At 34.0% G+C, this 20,568-nt stretch overlaps 2 protein-coding genes across 9 annotated transcripts; one reads left to right on the top strand and one right to left on the bottom strand.

Moving 5' to 3' along the window:
• The first annotated feature begins 4,987 nt into the window (after positions 1-4,987).
• Positions 4,988-15,739, top strand: LOC110619155. 8 transcript variants are annotated; one of them, XM_021762438.2, is made up of 14 exons: positions 4,988-5,241; positions 5,852-5,959; positions 6,042-6,176; positions 7,427-7,715; positions 7,818-8,023; positions 8,232-8,379; positions 8,505-9,266; positions 9,600-10,501; positions 10,614-10,699; positions 10,791-11,009; positions 11,904-12,032; positions 13,565-13,933; positions 14,236-14,351; positions 15,334-15,739. In XM_021762438.2, exons 1-14 carry the CDS (start codon positions 5,131-5,133, stop codon positions 15,432-15,434), a joined length of 3,681 nt encoding a protein of 1,226 aa, XP_021618130.1. In that variant the 5' UTR covers positions 4,988-5,130; the 3' UTR covers positions 15,435-15,739. The 8 variants fall into 8 exon arrangements, 6 of the variants coding, with proteins under 6 accessions (XP_021618130.1, XP_021618113.1, XP_021618121.1 ...); XM_043954200.1 differs by adding an exon at positions 5,366-5,423 and having other exon boundaries at positions 5,001-5,241; positions 7,427-8,023; XM_021762421.2 differs by having other exon boundaries at positions 7,427-8,023.
• Positions 15,740-16,876: 1,137 nt separating this feature from the next.
• Positions 16,877-19,591, bottom strand: LOC110617290 (UDP-arabinopyranose mutase 3). The gene is made up of 4 exons (XM_021759994.2): positions 19,187-19,591; positions 17,907-18,157; positions 17,657-17,825; positions 16,877-17,323 (listed from the first exon to the last, which is right to left on the bottom strand). Exons 1-4 carry the CDS (start codon positions 19,508-19,510, stop codon positions 16,985-16,987), a joined length of 1,083 nt encoding a protein of 360 aa, XP_021615686.1. The 5' UTR covers positions 19,511-19,591; the 3' UTR covers positions 16,877-16,984.
• Between the last annotated feature and the right edge of the window lie 977 nt (positions 19,592-20,568).

The following is a 20,568-nucleotide window of genomic DNA, read 5'->3' on the forward strand; positions in this document are numbered from 1 at the left end:
TTCATACCAAAGAAGCAAACACCTCAAGTAATGAATGGCTTAAGGCCTATTGTATTATGTAACGTTATTTATAAGATTATGAGCAAAATGATAGCGAATAGGTTGAAGGTTATGCTGGATACTATTGTCTCTCCAGCACAAAATGCTTTCATTCCCGGCAGAAGTATTCAGGATAACAACATTATAGCCTTTGAAATGATGCATTATTTCAATAATAAAAGGAGAGCTAAGGATTATTTTGCTGCGTTGAAAATGGACATTAGTAAGGCTTATGACAGGATGGAATGGCGGTTTGTCTAAGCAATGCTTCAAAATTTGGGTTTTAACCAGAACTGGATTAATCTAGTTATACACTATATTTTTACTGTGAAATATTTGGTCCTATCTGGGAGTTTGTTGTTGGGTCCTATAGTTCCATCCAGAGGGTTAAGGCAATGAGATCCAATCTCGCCTTACTTTTTTATTCTTTGTGCTAAAGGTTTGTCTCGTATGATTTCAACTAAGGTAAATTAAGGTTTGATTACAGGATGGTCTATTACGAGAAGAACTCCTATTATTTCATCTTTATTTTTTGCAGATGATAGTTTAATTACTTTGCAAGCAAGTGGCAGAGAGGCACGTATGGTGAAGGAGATTACGGATGGGTATGCTGAGGTGTCGGGATAATTAATCAATTATTCCAAGTCTTCTTTGTGCTTCTCACGTAATACACCTCTTGATGTGCGACAGGACGTATGTTCTATATTGGGGTTGATGGAGCAAAAAGACTTGGGGGCATATTTGGGTTTGTCAACGCGAATAGGGATTAATAAGCGTGAGGTGTTTCAGTTTATAAAGGATAGAATATGGCAGAAACTCAACTCTTGAAAGCGAAGATGTCTATCTAGGGCGAGGAAAGAAGTGATGTTAAAAATTGTTCTCTAGGCACTTTCAATGTATGCTATATTTATTTTTGGTGCCGTAAACAATTTATTATGAATTGCAGCGACTTATGGCTCGATTTTGGTGGGAGAAAGGGAGCTCTCACGAACGAGGTATGCATTGGGTAAGCTGGAAACGGATGGCGAAATCGAAGTTTGATGGTGGGTTGGGATTTAAGAAATTGCATGAGTTCAATTTATCTATGTTAGGAGAGCATGCATGGGTAATTTCATTAGAGATAATTCATTGGTGGCAAGAACTCTCAAGGCCAAGTATTTTCCGTTTAGCTCTTTTTTAGATTCGGAGATTGGGAGTAATCCAAGCTACTTGTAGAGAAGTTTGTGGGAGAGTAAGAAGTTGATTGCGTCAGGTTCTCTCAAAAGAGTTGGACATGGTAGAAGCATTTCGATTTGGGAGGATCCATGGGTGTCATTAAATTCGAATGGTAAGGTTTCTACTCCTCAACAGACAAATTATGATGTGTTTTTTTTATTTCTGATCTCATTCAACAAGGATGCTGGAAAAGGGATTTGATTCTGTCTATATTTAATCAAGTTGATACTTATAATATATTGTCTATCCCTTTGAGTATCACTGTGCAATCAGATAATTGGGTATGGAAATTTGAGAAAAGTGGATTCTATTCGGTTCGAAGTGCTTATAGATTCTTGACACAGACTACTCATTTGAGTTGCTCAGTTGCGGTTAGATTAATGTGGAAGAAACTCTAGTATATTCGAGCTCCATCGAAGGTTTTGAACCTGGTATGGCACGCTTGCCTTAATGCTATTCCATGCTTGGTTAATTTAATTTGTAGGAATATCCAAGTCAGTGAGTCTTGTCCTGTTTGCTCTAGTCAAAGTGAAACGATAATGCTCTGGTTACTTGCCCTTTTGCCCGTGATTATTGGATGATGACTGAATATGGTTGGCTCTTCTCCCACATGCAGTCGTTTAGTGATTGGATTACTTGGGTATGCATTTCAGTTTTTGTTTCTACTTTACACATGGTGGTTATGGTAGTTTGGACTTTATGGGAGAATAGAAACGCTGTAGTATGGAAGCAGAAAATGTGTCCACCTCATGTTGTGATTAGGCATGCAAAGTCTCTTCTTCAAGATTGGGATGCAGCTAGAAGTTGCAGGGAGTTGGTTGTTAATGTTCCAATTTGCATTCAATGGGAAAAGCCACCTATTGGAAGTTTTAAGCTAAATGTTGATGCTGCATTATTCCTACATCAGACTATGGGAGTGGGTTGTGTCTTAAGAGGAGGGAATGGTGAGTTTATTGCAGCACGTCAACAATGAATTTTTGGTAATTTTGATACTTTTACGGTTGAAGCCATGGCTTTTAGGGAAGTTTTAAGCTGGCTCAAGGATGGTGGTTGGTCCTCGGTTATTGTGGAGTCAGACGCTCAACTTTTGGTTCGAGTTATAGCTGATCCTAATTATCAGGATTTGTCATCATTTGATAGTCTTGTTTTTTATTGTAAGTCTCTTATCTCGGAAATGATTTCTATTTCTATTAATTTTGTTCGTAGGTCTGCTAATGGTGTAACTCATGTGCTTGCTCGAGCTAACCATGGTATTTCGGGTCTGGTTGAGATCTTTTTCTTATATTCTGATTGTATTTCTGAGTTGATCGTTATTAAAGATTAAAAAAGTTTACATTTTATTCCTTGTTCAAAAAAAAAAGTTTACACTTTATTTAAAAAAAAACTATTTTAATGCATCCATCTGATTCTTCTAGTAGCCTTTGATTTTGAAATCTATTGAGTATTAAGAATGGTCATTCTTTCAGTATGCTATATATCTATGATCCTATACTAATTTTAGAGATACATCTTATCAATTATATTCTAAATTTTATTATTTATATTTTAAATTTTATTAATTATAATCTAAATTTTATAAATTGATAAAATTAAATTAGTATAGTTTTATTATTTTATAAATATTTAAAATTAAATTAAAAAAAATTTAAGTACAATTAGCAATAAGACTTTTGGTACAAGTTTCCCTCTGTGGTCCCTTTATAGTTCGATATTCTCGCATTTTTCTCTTTCTTAAACCTAATTTATTCTTTCCACTTCCCCATGGAAGACGATATGCGTCAATTGACTATCGATGAAGAATAAGATGTTGTTGTCGAGTTCCAGAAATATTCCGATCGTCACTTATAATTTCTGTATGGTGGGGATGTTTTTCACGTATAATCTAATCAATTTTCAGAATATGCATACCTGTTTGACAGATTTATGGCATCCTTTAGAGGGGTATTTATTATGAAATTAGAGGCAAAAAGATATCTGTTTCGGTTTTTTAATAATGTTGATTTTAAAAATATAGGGAATGAGGGCCCTTGATTGTACAATCGATTCCTGCTTGTTTGGAAGAAGATAGGTAATGAAAATCCTCTCCATATCCCTCTAACTCATTCTGATTTTTGGGTTCTGATTAAAGACTCCCCTTTTGATTATTATAACGAAACGTTGGCTAAATTAGTCGGGGGTTTTGTTGGCCACTATAAAGAGTATGATATGAAAAATACTTCAGCTATGTCGCCGGGCCCTATGAGAATTAAAGTTTGTTTGGACATTCAGCAACCTTTGAAACGGCGGAAGAAGTTTGTTAGAGATGATGGTACTGTGTTTACTGTGAAGTTTCAATACGAAAAGCTGACTATTTTTTGCTATTTATGTAGGAAACTGAGTCATGTGGAGGTTTTCTATGACTTGCGCCTGAGATTGAAGAAATAAGATATCAAGTTTGGTTTGGGTGGTTTCCTCATATCACCTGTTCGTCGGAATCAGAGACTGATAAGCTTGTGGCTACGTGATTCCGGCAATTCTACTCTGCCGAAATTTGTGGCAGGATTGACATCAATTAGCAATTTTAAAAGTACTAATTTGATAGCACATAATAATCAATTTTCTCTCTTTGTTTGGTTAGACATAATCATTTCACCGTTTGCAATGATATCTCTCATTAATACAATCAGTAGCTTTCAAAAAATAAAAAATACAATTAGCAATATATTAAATTATTTTTTACTTCCCTTTATAAATAATCAATGATATAATTTAAAATTAATTAGTTAAAAATTTAGTATTTATATTATTTTATATTTTAATTTAAATATTTAAATTTTAAATGAATTGATTATACGTAATATTTTTAAAAATTAAAATGCAAGAATATACGCAGCATATCACTTATAATATTTTATTATTTTTAAATATCAACTAATTCCTGTGAAATTAATATTTCCATTTAACCCTATTTAACTAATATATTTAATTAAAAATAAACATCTCAATTATTAAATATGTACTCCATAATTTTTAATAATAATAAATTTTATTTTATAATAAATATATTATTTTTATTATTTTATATATATTAAAAAATTATAATATATATATTGTTTTTTTATTATTTTATATGTATTATTGTTTTAAATTAAATAATATATCTACAGTAAAATCTTCACAATTGTTGCTGCAAAACAAATTCGAATTACAATTTAAGGTGTTAACGGCATATTTTATAGTTATGTTACTATTATTTTTAAAATTAAATATATTAATTAATTAAATGTAAATTAATATTATTTTTATATATAAAATTAATTTATATTTTAAAAAATATTATATATGCATGTAAGTTAAATATTAATTTTTTAAAAATCGATAAAAATTATATTTAAATATAAATATTAATTTAATTTTTTAAAATTTAAATATTTAAATTAAAATATAAAATAATGTTAATTAATTTATATTTAATTATTATAATTTTTATAAATATAAATATTTAATAAGTTATAATTTTAATTTAATTATTTTTTAAAGTTATTTTAATTTTAATTTTAATTTAAATATTAATTTTAATTTTAAAATAGAACATAGCATAAGTATATATTTAGCGAAACATTCCATTGCTTTACGAAAACAAATCTCATAATTCCAATAACATAATTATCAACAAGTGGGGACAAATTAATAAATAGAAACAAAACTAAAGGACTAAATGGTAAGTCAACCTATTTAATCCACTGGAGGGAAATTATGAAATTCAGCATTAGCTCCCGCCATCTGAAGCTCGCTCTCTCTCTCCATCGTCTATTGAACAGTTTGATCAATCACCGTTCGTCCTTTCTGCTACTTCCAAAATCCGGCGCTTGATTCCTTCTCCTCCATACTCTTCCGATGGCGAAATATAAGGAAGAGGAAGATGATAAACCAGACGGTCTTGAAATAATTTCAATTGGATCTTTATATAGTGGAACCTGGGACAAGAAGTACTGGAGCTCTTCTAGGGTTTGTTTTTTCTTTTCGTTTTTCATTCATGTTTTGCGTTTGTTTGGATTTTCTCCTTTTGTTATTTGTTCCTCTTTCTTCATTTTCAATTTCAAACTGTATCAATCCTAGCTTGGGGACGCAGATTTCTCATTGGAATTCAATGAAGCAAAATTGCTTATTTCGATACGCATACTGAAAGTGTGAGTTTGCTGATACGACTTGCTTTTTGAGAACAAATTTGATTTCGCCAAATTGATGGTGCAAATTTTGATTTGTGAAAGATAAGGCCAATTTAGATTGCAAAATCCACTAATGAGGCCAGACGCAGTACATGCCAGGCAAATAAGAGGAAGAGGAGGAGGCGATTCATACCTTAATAGGTGGCATGCCGATTTTTATCATCAACTGTAATTGGACCAAAAACAAGATAGACCTTAATATGGCTGGCATGCAAATTTTGTCACTATTCGATACTTGTATTTGTGGAAGCCTACTCTAGATTGGTGCAAAGTGGAAAAGAATGCTAGGAGACTAGCTAATATTCAACAATCAAATACTTAGTTGCAGGTCTTTGTTTTTGCAAATGCTGCGTGCCCACATCTAGTTGATTGAACTTGTAACTTTGTAGGGTAAAGATCGGTATCCTTATCCGCTGGGCTATCATGCTCGTCGAGCTTTTAATGGAAGCACCTATAAGATGGAAATTCAAGAAGGTTCTAAAGGACCTTTATTTGTGGTTTGTACCCATACACTGTTTCTTTTCACTAATGCTGTCTTAGTCTCTGCAAAGAAAAAAGACCATGTGATCTCTTTTACAGATTACTTCTGCTGATGGACATTTGTGTTCTGGTCAAACACCGGATATTACCTGGGAGAAATTTCAGAAGAAAGGTTTCTTGCGCATGAAGATCTGGCATGGCAAAAGATCTTCTTGCAAGATAGATGGAATAGAGGTAGAGCTTAGCACCTTTGACAAACAGTTAAGTTTCAAGTTGCATTATTAAAAAAATGATGACTGTGTTGGTACTCTTCTTATATCCCTATATTTATGTTTGTACCTGTTAAAAACTGGCACGAGACTTTGCTTTCATGTACTTTTAGAGGTTGACAAAAGAGTTCTAGATTGATGTTCTTTAGTCTTCAGGTGTATTTTTTTTTATCTGTTTTCCCTTGTATTTTGACTTTGGTTATTCTATAAGCGTTTTTGAATCCATTGTCATGCACCATGAACACTTCTGGTTATACAACTAGACCTTCATTTATGTTTCTAAAGTGAATTTCACATCTTGTTGCTTGTCTAATGCGTGAATAAGGAGTGCAGTTGGGAAAGAATGCATCTAGACTATTGGAAATTTACTTCAGATAGTAGAAGAATGAACAAATGATGCAATTCTTTGTTTTGCAGAAAAGTTGGTGCTTTTTTGAACCATCCCATTTTTACATATGCATGAGAGTAGTATATGTTAATTTTCTTGCTTTTCTTTCTTAAACATCAAACTTCTGAAAAATAAAGCAACAGTTTGATTAATTTTTAATCCTGTCAAAGTCACTCAGTGGAATTGAATTCTGCTTTGAAAATTATGATCCATTTGTTTCATTGTGGATTTTGAATTCATCTAATCATTACTATAAGCCTTTAATGTTGTGTCCCCCTTGATCTCCTAATACAAAACAATTGAGTTAGTGACATTTAAATGTGGTATTAAGCACCATAAAGATCAAATCTCAAACTCATATAACCATGGCATTCCATTGAATTATTAAGCTGATTGCACCTAAGTGATATCTTGAGTGTTCGGTTTTTCTGGAGCTCGTGGTGTTCTACAAGATTTTTATGACAAATTTTGGCTATTCGTAGCTATTGCTTGTTTAACTAGTTATTATTTACTTATAACTTCTTGGTTCTTTGTGGCTATGCTAGAGTCAGGCATGGATGTCTGACTTTTTGAAATTTTTCCTTATGTTTGGACTCTATATCTTACCACGTCTATTTAAGTGTCCAGTTTGTACTTGACATGGTCACAGGTTAGGTTAGGGTTACATAAAGCGTAGGAGCACTGATGTGCTTAGTTTAACTGCTAGATGTGTTTGCAGACAGGCTGCCTACTTCATCATCTGTCTATTCTCAAAACCATCAGACTAATTAAAATGACCAGGATATTGGCTAAATTAAGTTTTCTTCTGTTATGTTTGAGATGTGCAGTTTTTTGGGTTCAGAAATCCATTTGTCCAGAGATTATTACGGGAGCTGGTGGCAAATGTCAATGGAATAGCAGAACATAGTCTGTTATCTTCTAGCTTCTGCAATGGGGCTTCTAGTATGGATGACAATAATCAATACCAAGATGCACTGGTGTGCTCTGAAATTTTACCTCATTTGGCAAGACCACAGGTTAAAGGGAAAAGAAATAAGAGATGTGAAATTGTAAATCCTAAGTCATTAAATGTTGATGGTTCTAAAAGACTGCGAGCCGGAGATCCAACTTTTAATGGTAAGCCACCAAATTCAACAGAAAGGAATCATAAACAAAGTAGTTCCTCACCTCCCTCTGGCTTTAGTTTTCATGATAAGTGTGAGTTTTGCCCACTTCCAGGAGCAGTGCCAGTGGGAGTGCAGTCAAAATACATAAGTGGAGAAGCAAATAATCACATCTCAGCTGAAGATTGTTTGCATTTGAAGCCTGTTGATGCCCCTGATCATATTAGGGTGAAAGCTCTCCTGGCCCATGAAGATCTTGCTAGTTCTGAAAATAATAAATCCACTGGTGTAGTCATGAACTCCTTTGCAGAAGAAAGACCTGTAAGTTCTTGTTATATATTTATTCTGAATTTTTGTGAGCTCTGCTCAATTTCTTTTTGTCTTCCTATATATGGGTTCTTAGCTACTTGGGTGAGAGCTTTATGCCTATTACCTAATCAATGAAATCATTGATTTCCTCAATTGTAAGCAAAGTCATGTTTCTAAAGTCAATTGGTGTATTATGAGGTCTATTCTTAATGTCTCACAGCTTGATAGGTTGCAAAATGCTGAAGTGGAAGGGTTGAATTTTCCAGCATCATCTGAATTCAAAGATGTAGATGCATCATGTCCAGGAGACTCGCTAAGCGTCCATGATGTTGATCTTTGTGCTCCTGATACGTTAGATTTTGTGCAAGGTATTCCTTAACCCATCCAGCTTTTGTATTAGTGGTCATATGTGATTTCTTAAATTCTCATTTTACACTTCCAGTGACATAATTTCATCAAACCTCCTCCTGTGCTTAACACTACTTTTATCCAGATGATACTACAAATTCTGCTCCAAGTACCTTGGACAAAATTACTTGTGGTGTCAAAGAAGAATTAATGACAGCTGATGTGATTGTTTCTGAAGCACTGGTAAACAAATCACATTCAGAAGAAGAAATGGCCCCTTATGATGCAAACATGAATTCTGAAAAGAGTGATTTCGATTCAGTCAGTCAAGATATAGCCAAGTCAATGATGACACTTCTGCTTCCACATGCTATTCCTCTGCTAAAAAAAACCCGAAGAAAGAAAAAGAAAACCGTTATGCCTTCAGAGAATTTGTCTTCTACACCTAAACCGCGTGAAGATCAATCAAAATTTGAAAGTTCTGAACATAACAAGCCTGTAGTTCTTCAAAAGTTTGATGATGATCAATGCGTAATAAATAAACTAATATTGCCTTCCAACAATGTGGAAGCAAATCAACCTAGTCTTGATAAAAATAAAAATGCATATCTTCCGAATGGTGGGGAACTGTTTGTAGGTGGAGATGTGGTATCACCATGGTTTCTCGATGCTGAGACTAATGGGAATGGAGATGTCTTACATGATGATAAACTGCAAGTGAACTTGAGTAAAAGGCCTCAGGATGGTTATGTATGCTTACCTGAGTCTATTTTAGGTTGCATGCCTGCCAACAAGAAAGTTCTCAGTGAAGTAAACCAGGACTTTTGCAATAATGTGGATGAAAACTCATTGAGTGCCAATATCAATTCTGAGAAGGTCCTAAAAAATTCGTCTGATTATAATGAAGGTAAAAATCATTGACTACTTAATGGTAAATTCTGTATTTATTTATGCAATGAGAATATGCCAAAAATAAAACTGTTATTCTTAAACTTATATCTCACCCATGAACAAGGCGAACTAACCTATATGTTTATTTAGTTATTTTTGCTTCTTTAACAGCATATCTGGGAAGCCCAATAATCACTCTCAAAATTGACTAAAATTTCAGTTCTGTAAATCAATGCAATGTATGAAACTTTCTCTTTTAGCATATGAAAAAGTGAACAGTCTGAAATTCCAGAAATTTATTCTCTCAGATCCTTTTGACTCAGAATTTCAGCTAAGCCAATTTTTTTAGCTGTAGGTGCAAGCGTTGCTACTGTAGCCTTGAGGTGTTCTATGCACTTGTCAATGAAGGACACTGTTGTTCAGGCTGGGGATTCTGAAATCAGCAACTTATCCAATAGTCAAGTCCCAAGAAAAGTATACACCAGAAAAAAGGTCCCAAATACAGAACTTACAGCAAGAAAACATAATCCTTCACTTTCAGAAAGTATAATATGCAGAAAACTTGTAGATGGTTGTGTCCCTCAATCTACAGGAACTTTGCTTGAGTCAGGGCCCTTCAATATGAGCTCTTCTGTTGATGAACCTCGTGAAAGTTTTATGGGTGCTGATACCATGGTTGTAGGCCAACTTCTTGATATGCATACAGATGTAACTACTTTGACTTCCAACACTGTATTAGACAGTCAGGCAACACTTATCTCACAAACATTTCTTTGTGCCTCAGAAGGCCAGGATACATCAAATCTTTTTGTTCCACCTTTGTCATATGTAGAAAAGGCCCAAGAACTATTTGAAGAGAGGTTGATTGAGGTTCAGAATACTTCAGATGTTAATGGTACTAGAACCCAGAAACAAGGAACAGGGGTCTGTCACAATAAGACACCCATTGTCAAGGAAGTTCAAGGCAATCCAGAACTGGAGATACAGAGGAATGTGGAAGTTAACAATGATTTAGAGTGCATTGTTAAGTTTCTGGGATCCTATTCCCATCCCATGCCTGTTTTGTCAATGTTGTTGAGCAGAAAAGGGAATGAAATTTACATATGTGCTCTTTGTGGCATTCTAAGAGATAAGAGGAGAATTCTGTTTCTTTACAAGCTATCAATTGAAGAGCCAAGAAGAGGGTGTCCATGCTTTGTTGGTCATGTACCGGTGACCTGGCCATCTTCAACCGATATCTTTGGTAGAGAAGTAAGATATTTACATTTTCTCCATGAAACAATTTCTTTTATTATATGTAATTGATACTTTTGCCTCCATGCTTCCACTTATTGCCTAAATTTTATCTCGTGTTCCTTACTAGATAGCATTTGAAAGATCTGGTTTACAACTCACCCCAGATGGGCAGCATCTTGTTTTACTTGGAAGCACAAGAGCACCCCATTGCAGGTAGGTAACTTCTGTGTCCTAATGTTACAGAAAATCAGCTCTCAAATAATTGGAAAATTCCTAGGCAATAACAAGTCATACATTATTCCAGAGAAGGAATATTAGATTGTTCATGCTCAACCTGTACATTAGACTGCCTTGAGAACAGTGCAGTGAAGATTGTAGAAGTGAAAGCTGGATATGTTTCAGTTGTAGTAAAATTGAGAGCAACTGACAATTTGCAATGCATATTGGTCTGTGAACCTGACCATCTAGTTGCTGCTGGAGAGGGTAGGAGACTACATCTGTGGACCATGAATTCAAGATGGAGGTGAATGTATCAACACAATTTGATCTGGTTTTACTTCAATTCTTTCAGGCATTTCATGACCTTTAATTTGACGTACTGGTATATTCCAAAATGTTTTAGTTTAAGCTATTTTTCTTTTTGCATTTATTCTGTAACAAGCTCCAACTCTTTGTGTGCTTGTTTCTATGTCTATTTTATGCTACTGCACTAGCATATAGCTGATTCATATTGGAAACAACTTCATCCACTCATGTTTGCTTGTATCTGCCACCCTTCCAACACACCTTTGATTTCTTTTTTAATAATTCTAAGCTTTGTATATGGCAGTGTGGGTCACACTTGAGTGAGTTTTCAGGAACTCAAATATTTCAATGTTTGATATCTTCGATGATTGTCATTGTGGTTTTTATGGTAACTGGTTTTGAGAATTTTGGATAGATTGTTTTCATATGAATGGATAAAATCTGCTTAATTTTCCTCTCCACTCTGGTAGTTCAGTCTTTGCGAAATAGAGTGAGAGACTGTCGAGTGGGTGTTTGGATGTTCTCTACTTGCCTCTTCCTTGTAAGTCAATAGATAAGAGAGAATAAGCGAGTTAGAGACGAGAAAAGAGATTTCCCTACCTTGTTGTCATTATATATTTATAGGAGTAAGACACACTTGTCAACGATGCGATTTTGTCATTTCTGTTAGCTATGGAAGGTAACTACAACTGATATATTATCATGAATATTTATGCACTCATTATTTAGTGATGAAAGCTGGTGTTTCATGAAGGTTTATATGATTTTACTGTGTTACATGTATGCATGTTTGTTAGCTCCAATATTTCTCATCTAAGTTTAGTTTATGATGTGGCTAACTATTCCTTATGAAGACTACGGTTTCATTTCTTTTATGTTTTGCAATTTGTAGTGCTCCAACAGAAGAATTCACCTTATCATCTAATGATTGCATATCGCCTTGCATAGTGGAGATGAAGAGAATTCCAAAATGTGCTTCTCTTGTTATTGGACACAATGGCTTGGGGGAATTCACTTTATGGTATGCTGCTCCAAGGATGTCTTCAATCAATTGGAAGTTATTACTTTGCCAATAAATGGATCTACAGTGAACTCTATTTCCTGGCCACTGTTGCAGAAAACTTTACAGTTAATATATGATTCTGAGTGTACTGCAATATCTCAGTCATAGTTTATGATATTTCTTTAGGCTTTTGTCCCTTGCTAGAATAGTTAGTGCTGTTCAATATTATTTACAGAAGATGATATCTGTTGCATATGATCCTTCCCCATAGATTCTATCCTTCAACTCTTCTGCTACTGTTCCATTTTCATTATGTGAAGGATTGATATATAAGTTTTGTATTCTAGTTTATCTAGCTTATTACTGGAGAAATATAAGCTAGAACAAAAGAGCTTTTTTTGGAGAAAAATGCCAGAAGTGGTTGAATCTTTCAGTTGATTTGCTTTTGGCAGGGTGATAAACTGAAGTTCTTATTACAATTATTCTGCTGCTCTTTTTTTCTATCACGGAAAACAGTAGCAGCTTGAAAAGTAAATTTGTTTACTTCTAGGCGATATAGATGACTCCTCTAGCCCAAGATTTACATTGCTATTTACCTTTTGGCCACCCATCCTCTTCACCTCAATCCTTTCACTTAACATGTCATTTGCTAATTTCCCTTATTAGTTTTTATAATTTGTAACTAGGTTTATAATGTATATTATGTTCTATATCCTAAATTGAAGTATTGAACTTGTTTTTAATTCCTCTTCCATCCTTTTCGATCAATATAATAAGTCGATGACTCAAATGGATGAAGATGTTGGGTTATGTGACATGATTAATTTTACTAATGCATAAAAGTTCATTTTAATCTAATTGGATTATCTAGAATAAGTTTATTTTATGCATATTTCTTTGAAAGGTTGGTCTCTGGCTCATCAATTGCAGGACTTTCTAAGCATTGAGTTCTTTTGTTATTGTCAAATGCAAAATACTTTTTGAATCTTAAAATGTGTTGATCTATTTCTTGTCAGTGTTATACATAATTATGAGGTCTTTCAGTAAGTTGCACTGGGTTCATATAAATTGATTTTTTGCATGCTTCATTTTGTGCACATTACTAATTAAATATAGCAGTTTCTCTACGTTAAAAATGTCTTTTGCAAACATATGAGCTGATTTTAATGTTCCTTTAAAAAAAAAATTATTAGAGAAATTTCTCCTTTTATCTTGCCTGATAGTTGAATTGCTAGAACTTTGGCCTCCCCTTCACCTAATTTCTGGTTTCACCACTGGCTGTATGGTTAAAGTATATTTCTGAGTCTAGTGGTGGTCTTTCTAGTTTGTGTACTTTTGATTAGTGGAACCTCAATTTCAGCCTCTTAAGTGTTCTTTGAAACTTTAGTTTGAGGGTCTTACATGCCCTTTACCTAATACTTTCTTAAAGGGATTTAAAATATTTTGCTTGTGTTTTGCACCTTTCTCCTGCAAGGAATAACTGAAGGATGATAAGTTTTGTGTTTGTATTGGCTTTTGTCAGTAGCTGATATCTAGATTTCTTTTTATAGGGATATCTCAAAGCGTATTTTTATCTCAAGGTTCTCTGCTCCAAGCACTTCAGTTTATCAATTTTGTCCTATCAGTTTGTTTAGTTGGCAAAGAGAAGTCAATGGTTTCAGCTGCTCTAATGTTGAAGTTCACATAAATAGGCTAATGGATGCAACAAAAATATGGTTTTCAGAGCACAGCAAGAACCATTCTTCTCCTCCTTTAGAGGGTGAAGATATTGCCATCTGGTTTCTTGTATCAACTGTCCACGAATCTGATGCTCAACATGACTATGAATCAAATGATTGCCAGAGAAATCCGGTTGGACGCTGGAGGCTTGCTCTACTTGTGAAAAATACAATGATCTTGGGCAAAGCATTGGATATAAGGTGCCTTTTTTTGAAAAAAAAAGTTGAAATTCGGTTCCTTTCAAAGCATCTGAACTGCATTTTGGATAGTTAATGTGATGTTACTATAGTTTTCCTCTCTGGCTTTGGATGAAAATGGTTTGATAAGTCGTAAACAAAAAACATAACATACAATGCATCACTTGATTGCAGTTATGATAACGGCTATTTGTGCTGGAAAATGTATTCAGTAGAGTTGGCTCTACAGAAGTTGCATCATGTATCTGAGCAATAGAGTCAGCTACTAAAGGTGCCATAATTTTTAATTGGAAGTGACTTTGCAGGGCTGCTGCTGTCAATATATCAGCTGGTCATGGAATAATCGGCACAGTTGATGGACTTGTGTATATGTGGGAATTATTGACGGGAAATAAACTTGGCACTCTGCATGAATTCAAAGGTATACTTCAGTTTCAGTAATCAAAGGCTTTTGTTATACGCAATTCTAACATGTCACATTTAGTAGGTAATTATATATGAGGAATGAGAAATTCCATTTTGCAATAATGAATTCCATGTCTTATTTATCTGCTTTAGGGAAAATTATTATTGTGACCATCAAGTTTGCATATTTTACTGTACTAATATACTCAAAGGCCCGCTTGACATACAGAGTAGTTTCTTCTTGTCAGTAGAGTGTATTGTAGCATATTGCCAAACAGTACGGGGAAGTGATTCGAGAGGGGAGAAAGAAGAAGTAGAAAAGAGAGATCAGAAATAGAGAAATAGAAAGGAATAGAGATTGGGAATTGTATTTAATAATCTGAATGTCTCTCTACAAGTGTGATACTCACTATATATGCTACTACATAACAGAATACAGCTGGATAACAAACTAACAGCAGCTAACTACTTTATAAAACTATACCCATATTACCCTTATATTTCCCTCCAAAACTAATTACATTTATTACCACCAACATTTCTCTTATTTTTCCTATAATTCGTGACATAGAGCTTCATTTACTTTTCCTTTCTGATCATAGTTACTCTAAAGCAATTGATTGACTTCTTCCACTCTTTAAGTAGATCATATCAAGAACTCCATTTCACTGATTTTGTTAGTGTCCTTTAGACAATATATCCGTTAAAGCAATGCATTTGATTTGACAAACTTTGTTGAAGAAAAGAGGCAGGAAATTGTCTTAGAAAAATGTGTAGGGCAGTGAAATAATCTCAATTCACTACAGGCAATTTTTACAACCGAAACCTATATGATCATAATCCCTCTATTGAGATAGCAGTTGATTGAAGTCCTACAGAACTTGGTCCTGATTCTCCACTCATAGCACTGTCCCTGTACCAGTGTCCAGATAATGCATTAGTTGCTATGTTTCTACGTTTCATGTGTTATTATTTAGATGATTTTCCCATGCTGTCAGGTGGAAGTGTTTCGTGCATTGCTACGGATGACTTGGAGTCGGGTGTCCTGGCAGTAGTAGATGAAAGAGGTCAGGCAATGGTGTATCGACGTCTCCAGTGAGAGAAGCAAACAAGGTCCTTTGTTCTCTTCCCTGATAGTTCAGTACCTTTTTGCCAACGGCCTGCTTGAGAAGGTGATTTTTACTATTCAAGTGATGAACTACATCCCTGCAAGCATTCCCATTGCGTTTGTCCACAAATGTAAAAGAATATTCCTTTTCTTTTTACAGACGCAACCCACGAAACATAGTTCCTCCCCCCCCCTCTCTCTTTTTCTAGTTCAAATAAATACATGATAAGAAGGATACATTTAAAATGATTAATGAGGAAGTCAATTTCATTGCAAAATATCGTTAACATTGTTCTGCCGTTATATACTTGTAAGTTTGGCTTGTAAATGGTGTTGTAATTTAATTTTACTGATAAAATATGTTAAATCTAAATAGAAATTAAAGTATAATATTCTTAGTAAACATTTTTTAGATTGTGATTTTGTGAACAATCAAACCAATAATGTCAAACATACCCTAATCAAGTCCTCATTGTTTTCATAGTTTAATGATCTAATATTTATCTTGAGAATTAAACCCTGATAAATTCTTTTATTTGGATTTTCATGTAACGAGGGGAAAAACTATTTTGATGCCACTAAAATCTGAAAAACCAGTGCTGAGGGGATATTACTTGTTTATTTTGTAAGGGGACAGTGGATTGCGGAATTGAACTATAATTAAATTTTAACTTAATGCACTACTGGACTAAGCCGGAAAGTGCTGAAGAGATTATTTTGACGCCACAATTAAAGTATGTGACCGATTGCTATGCTATTACATAAGCTGTCATTTGTACTTGACTAATTTAATTCCCGGTGGAAAATGAAATTCAAACAAAGATAGTTTCCTCAGTAGCTGACAAAAACTGCCAGCTCAACCCCAACCCCAACCCCAGACCAATAAGGGGAGCTGTGGGGCTATGCTTTTGAGAAATGTCTAACATATAGTGTGGAGGGAGAATTTTCAAATACCTTAATTTCAAGTTTCAAATTTTTTTTTTTTAATTTTTATCTTCCCAAAATTTTGGGAAAAAGATAATCTCAAAAACAAGCAAAATATACAAGTTGGCCCACCAAAGTCGGGAGTTTCAAATTTGTCTCCATCATTTACCACATCAATGAACTCACGCCTGATTCAATTTCAAATCTCATTATGCCTCCGTCGGAGAATCCAGTTGAAAGACCAAAAAGTTGCTTTTTCAAAAACAACATAATAATATTCTAAATGTTACTGAAAAAGGAATTTAAAAAAAAAATCATTTATTTGTCTTAAAGTTAGTAAATTTTTAAATATTTAAGATATAAAGTTTCAAAGTATGAGCATCTTTATATTATCTTTTTTTTTTTAGAAAATTAATTATCAATACTCAATATCAAATACAATAAATAATTCTGCTCAAGTAACTTCAGATTCTCTCATCCCTCCACTCAACTGAGGAAAAACTATTCAATAATAATAATAACAATAATAATCATGATAAATGAAGCTATAATAGCTAGGCAACTAACAAATATAGTACTTAAGTAAAGGCTAAATCTCTGGTTCTTGAATTCTTCTACTATGCAGCGCCATTGGGTAGCTTAGCAATTTTTCCCTCAGAAGAGTTAAGTTCATTCCAAGCTTCAATCCAAGTAACCATGGCATCTGCCAGTTTAATGAAATAAGGATCTATCTTGCCAAGCTTCTCCTTCACTTGCTTGGAAAGTTCAACATAGCATTTCTGAACACTAGTGCATTCCTTTGGAAGAACAGCAGATTGGAAGAAAGGGATAATCTCTTCCTGCCAAAATACTCCATTGTACTCCTTTTTAAGGTTAACAAATGGGTTGCTTGCTTTGCTGTGCCATATGTATGGCAGCCCTGTCTTAACTCCCCATCCCATGTGGTCACATATCACCTACACAGTTCATCAATTCATCAAACATGAGTTTTCGCGGGTTGTTCTTCGTTTACTCGAAATGCTCAAGATGTTCAAAAATAGAGCTAGGATGCAACTCTACTTTCAGTTTTGAAACAAATTTCAAGAGAAGGAATTAGTTGTGTGCTTTCTATTTGAAATCAAGAATTTTGCAAAAATTTAATTCAATTAATTTCTTTTCTAACAATTTATTTATTTGGAACGAAGGAATTCAACTCTTTTTTAACTTCAAAATTTTTCAATTTTAAAAGAATTAAAAATCTCACATGATGTTGCAAAAGTTCATTTGAAAGGAGAGGATGGAAAATATACCTTCATGCACCAGCCAGCCCACATGTCGTCATAGCGGCCAATTGGCTGACCATCACCCATCAGCCCGAAATACATTGCAGGTCCAATCAATTCACGGTTAAATGCCAAGTTCATCCCACACATTGGGAACAAGGTTCCTTTGGGTACTGTCAGCACAGCATCAACATACCTGAAAGTGATCCTCCCAATGTTAGCATATGGTGTTTCATTTCAGTTTTTGCTGGTGACTATTTTCAGATTGAGAATTTACCTTGTGTTTCTCTCAAGAGGCTTCACAAGCTGGGTGGGAGCATCATAATCAGGAATGTTAAGCCAAAGGCCATGAGAAACGGCAGTTGGCACACCCTCTCGGAGACTGAAAGGATATCCACGAACAAAATCTGCACCTTCTCTATACGGATCATAAAGAGTGTTGAAGAAAAATGGAGTGGATGGACTCAGAAGATTTTTGATGTGCTGCTCAAGTGCATTGATCTCTTTGCCTGACGGGTCTTTCGCAACCTGCATATCGACATAGTTTACATAACAAACCAAGTATGAAATCTTTTCAGCTAAAGCAACAGATGCACTCGTACATGACACTGCTTGGCCTCCATATGACCCATCTACATTTTATTTTTGAACCATATCCACAAACTACTACCATAGAATCATAGCATGGAGATCAAAGTATTCACCAATCTATTTTTATCTCCAGATTCAGCAGGCTGTTTTAATAAGAAAGGTAGTGAATGGTACTACTAATGTCGGCATCATAGCGAGCCAAGTGCTGACAGAAAACAAAAGCACTGGCTTTCTGAGATGCCGGTATGGTATCAGATCCTCCGCCATACCATGTAGGAGACACTATCCAAGGTTCTCCATATGGAGATAAGAACTTAGAAGTTCTGTCTGCAGAGGACCTTATTACAAGATCTTGGTATAATGCTGTTGAAACATGGTTTCTTCTGAACTCGGACAATAGACTAACATTAGCAAATGGTTCACAAAATTTGAAGCAGTAGACATTGTCTGAAGAACACAACATAGAAGGCCAATCAACATAACACTACCATCAAGTTGCAAGTGCAGCTGCAAATGCAACACAATAATGTATAATGAACCCACTTCAAACGAAGTAAAGAAAAAAAGAAAAACAGAACACCGACAAAAACTTCATGTCAAGATTCAAACTTTTCAAGGAAACTTTTACAACCACCGACAGGTCCATTAAGATACCTATAATTCTTCAGTAGATCAAGCCCACAGAAACCAAGCATCACCTATAACATGAAGATCCAAAAGTTTTTTGTTCTTCTTAACATTGCAAGCTACACATTCATTAAAAAAAAAAAAACATGGATATGATGTAAAGGGCATAAGCAAAAGGCGATCAGATTCCAAATCCTTCATCATTCAATACACCCAAGAGCAGAAACTGGCTTGCAAAAACCACATCAAGCACAAGCAAAAAGCTACAAAAACTAAAATTCTGCTAAAATGTTGCATCAAATATAACAAATCACAAGCTAAAAGGGAAGTAGAGCTTACAAAGCAATCATCGTCAATAGTGAAGATATACTTTTTCTTTGAGACCATGTAACCGAAGCATCGACAAGCAGAATCCTTGAAGGAAATGCAAGAGGCTTTAGGACCTAGAATCCTATTAATATCATTTCTATTGTAAAGTTCATAGTCAAAACCATCAGGAACCTTGATTGTCTTTGATGGGTCACCATCTTGCACAATGATCAAGTGATATTGCTCAAAAAATGGCCTCCACATCTCCAAGAAATCGAGGTTCCTGATAGTGGGAATCACTATATCAAGCTCATCTTTCAAAAGGGGAGTGGGTTTGATGGAAGATCCTGCCATGGCTGAGCTGAAGAGGCAAGATCTATCCAAGAAGAGGGGTTGGATTCAGCAAGGAAAGCGGTGGCTTGTCTTTGGCTGCCTCAATCGATATATAGAAGTTCTGAGGGGTAAATATGAAAATAAATGGGTGTTGGACAATATCATTTAGGTCCCTATATTTAGTTTAGACGGCATTGTAGAGGCAAATTAAAAAAAAAAAACAAATAAAAAAGTTCAATTATTTACTCTCTATATTTAAAAAAAAATACCAAAGAAAATATTTTATAAAAAGCTTGAATTAAAATAAATTAGGAATTGCATGCAATTGCATAGGGTAGGGGGTGGGCATGAGTGTGGTTCGGATTTAATTGAAATTTTTTTTTGAAATAAGATTGAGAATTGGGAGTAGAACTAATATCTCTCAAATTTATTTAGATGCATTTATTATCATATTAAATCTGTAATTGCAGATTTAATTGAAATTAAAATTAGATTTGAATTGAAATTAGTCAAATTTATATTTAATTAAGACGATCTTGAATCATATTAATTTATATAAGATTATTTCAATTGATTTTACCAAATAATTTTTTTAATTGACGCCATAATTTAATCAAATCAAAACAAAGAAGTTTTAATGAAACTAATACAAATATTTCAAAGTAAATAAGATTATTAGGCGAAATCAAACAAAAATAAAAGGTTAAATGAAAAAAAAAATCCATTACAAATTTGATATCCCACCGACATTTTGAAGGCTTGTTTAGAGAAAATCATGGCATGAAGTTTGGTTGGAAGAGAGAAATTCTTAGGGCAGGTAGGATTTGGTTTAAATAAAAAAAAATTGATTTAATTAATTTAAAATTTTGATTATTTTTTATTTATTTCAATTTAATTTAATTTTTAATTTTAAATATTTCAATTTGATTTATTTTTTATAAAAAATAACCAAATCAAACCGATTATGATAATTATATATTATTTTTAATAATATAGAGAGATTATACTATAATTAAAATATTTAATTAAATTTTAATATACTAAAAATAAGATATAAAAAAGAAAAAATCTATTAAAAA

The sequence above is a fragment of the Manihot esculenta genome, chromosome 1 (assembly GCF_001659605.2).
Source record: "Manihot esculenta cultivar AM560-2 chromosome 1, M.esculenta_v8, whole genome shotgun sequence".
NCBI classification, from domain to species: Eukaryota; Viridiplantae; Streptophyta; class Magnoliopsida; order Malpighiales; family Euphorbiaceae; genus Manihot; species Manihot esculenta.

Excerpts from the sequence above, each read along its gene's own strand:
- LOC110617290 (XM_021759994.2), bottom strand. The coding sequence starts at position 19,510 with ATGGCAGGATCTTCCATCAAACCCACTCCCCTTTTGAAAGATGAGCTT. Across the intron at positions 18,158-19,186 it reads CTATTGACGATGATTGCTTT|GTTGCGAAAGACCCGTCAGG; the intron begins GTAAGCTCTACT and ends GTCGATATGCAG. Across the intron at positions 17,324-17,656 it reads GGGCTGGCTGGTGCATGAAG|GTGATATGTGACCACATGGG; the intron begins GTATATTTTCCA and ends TGAACTGTGTAG.
- LOC110619155 (XM_021762421.2), top strand. The coding sequence starts at position 5,131 with ATGGCGAAATATAAGGAAGAGGAAGATGATAAACCAGACGGTCTTGAA. Across the intron at positions 8,024-8,231 it reads CCTTTGCAGAAGAAAGACCT|CTTGATAGGTTGCAAAATGC; the intron begins GTAAGTTCTTGT and ends AATGTCTCACAG. Across the intron at positions 8,380-8,504 it reads TACGTTAGATTTTGTGCAAG|ATGATACTACAAATTCTGCT; the intron begins GTATTCCTTAAC and ends ACTTTTATCCAG.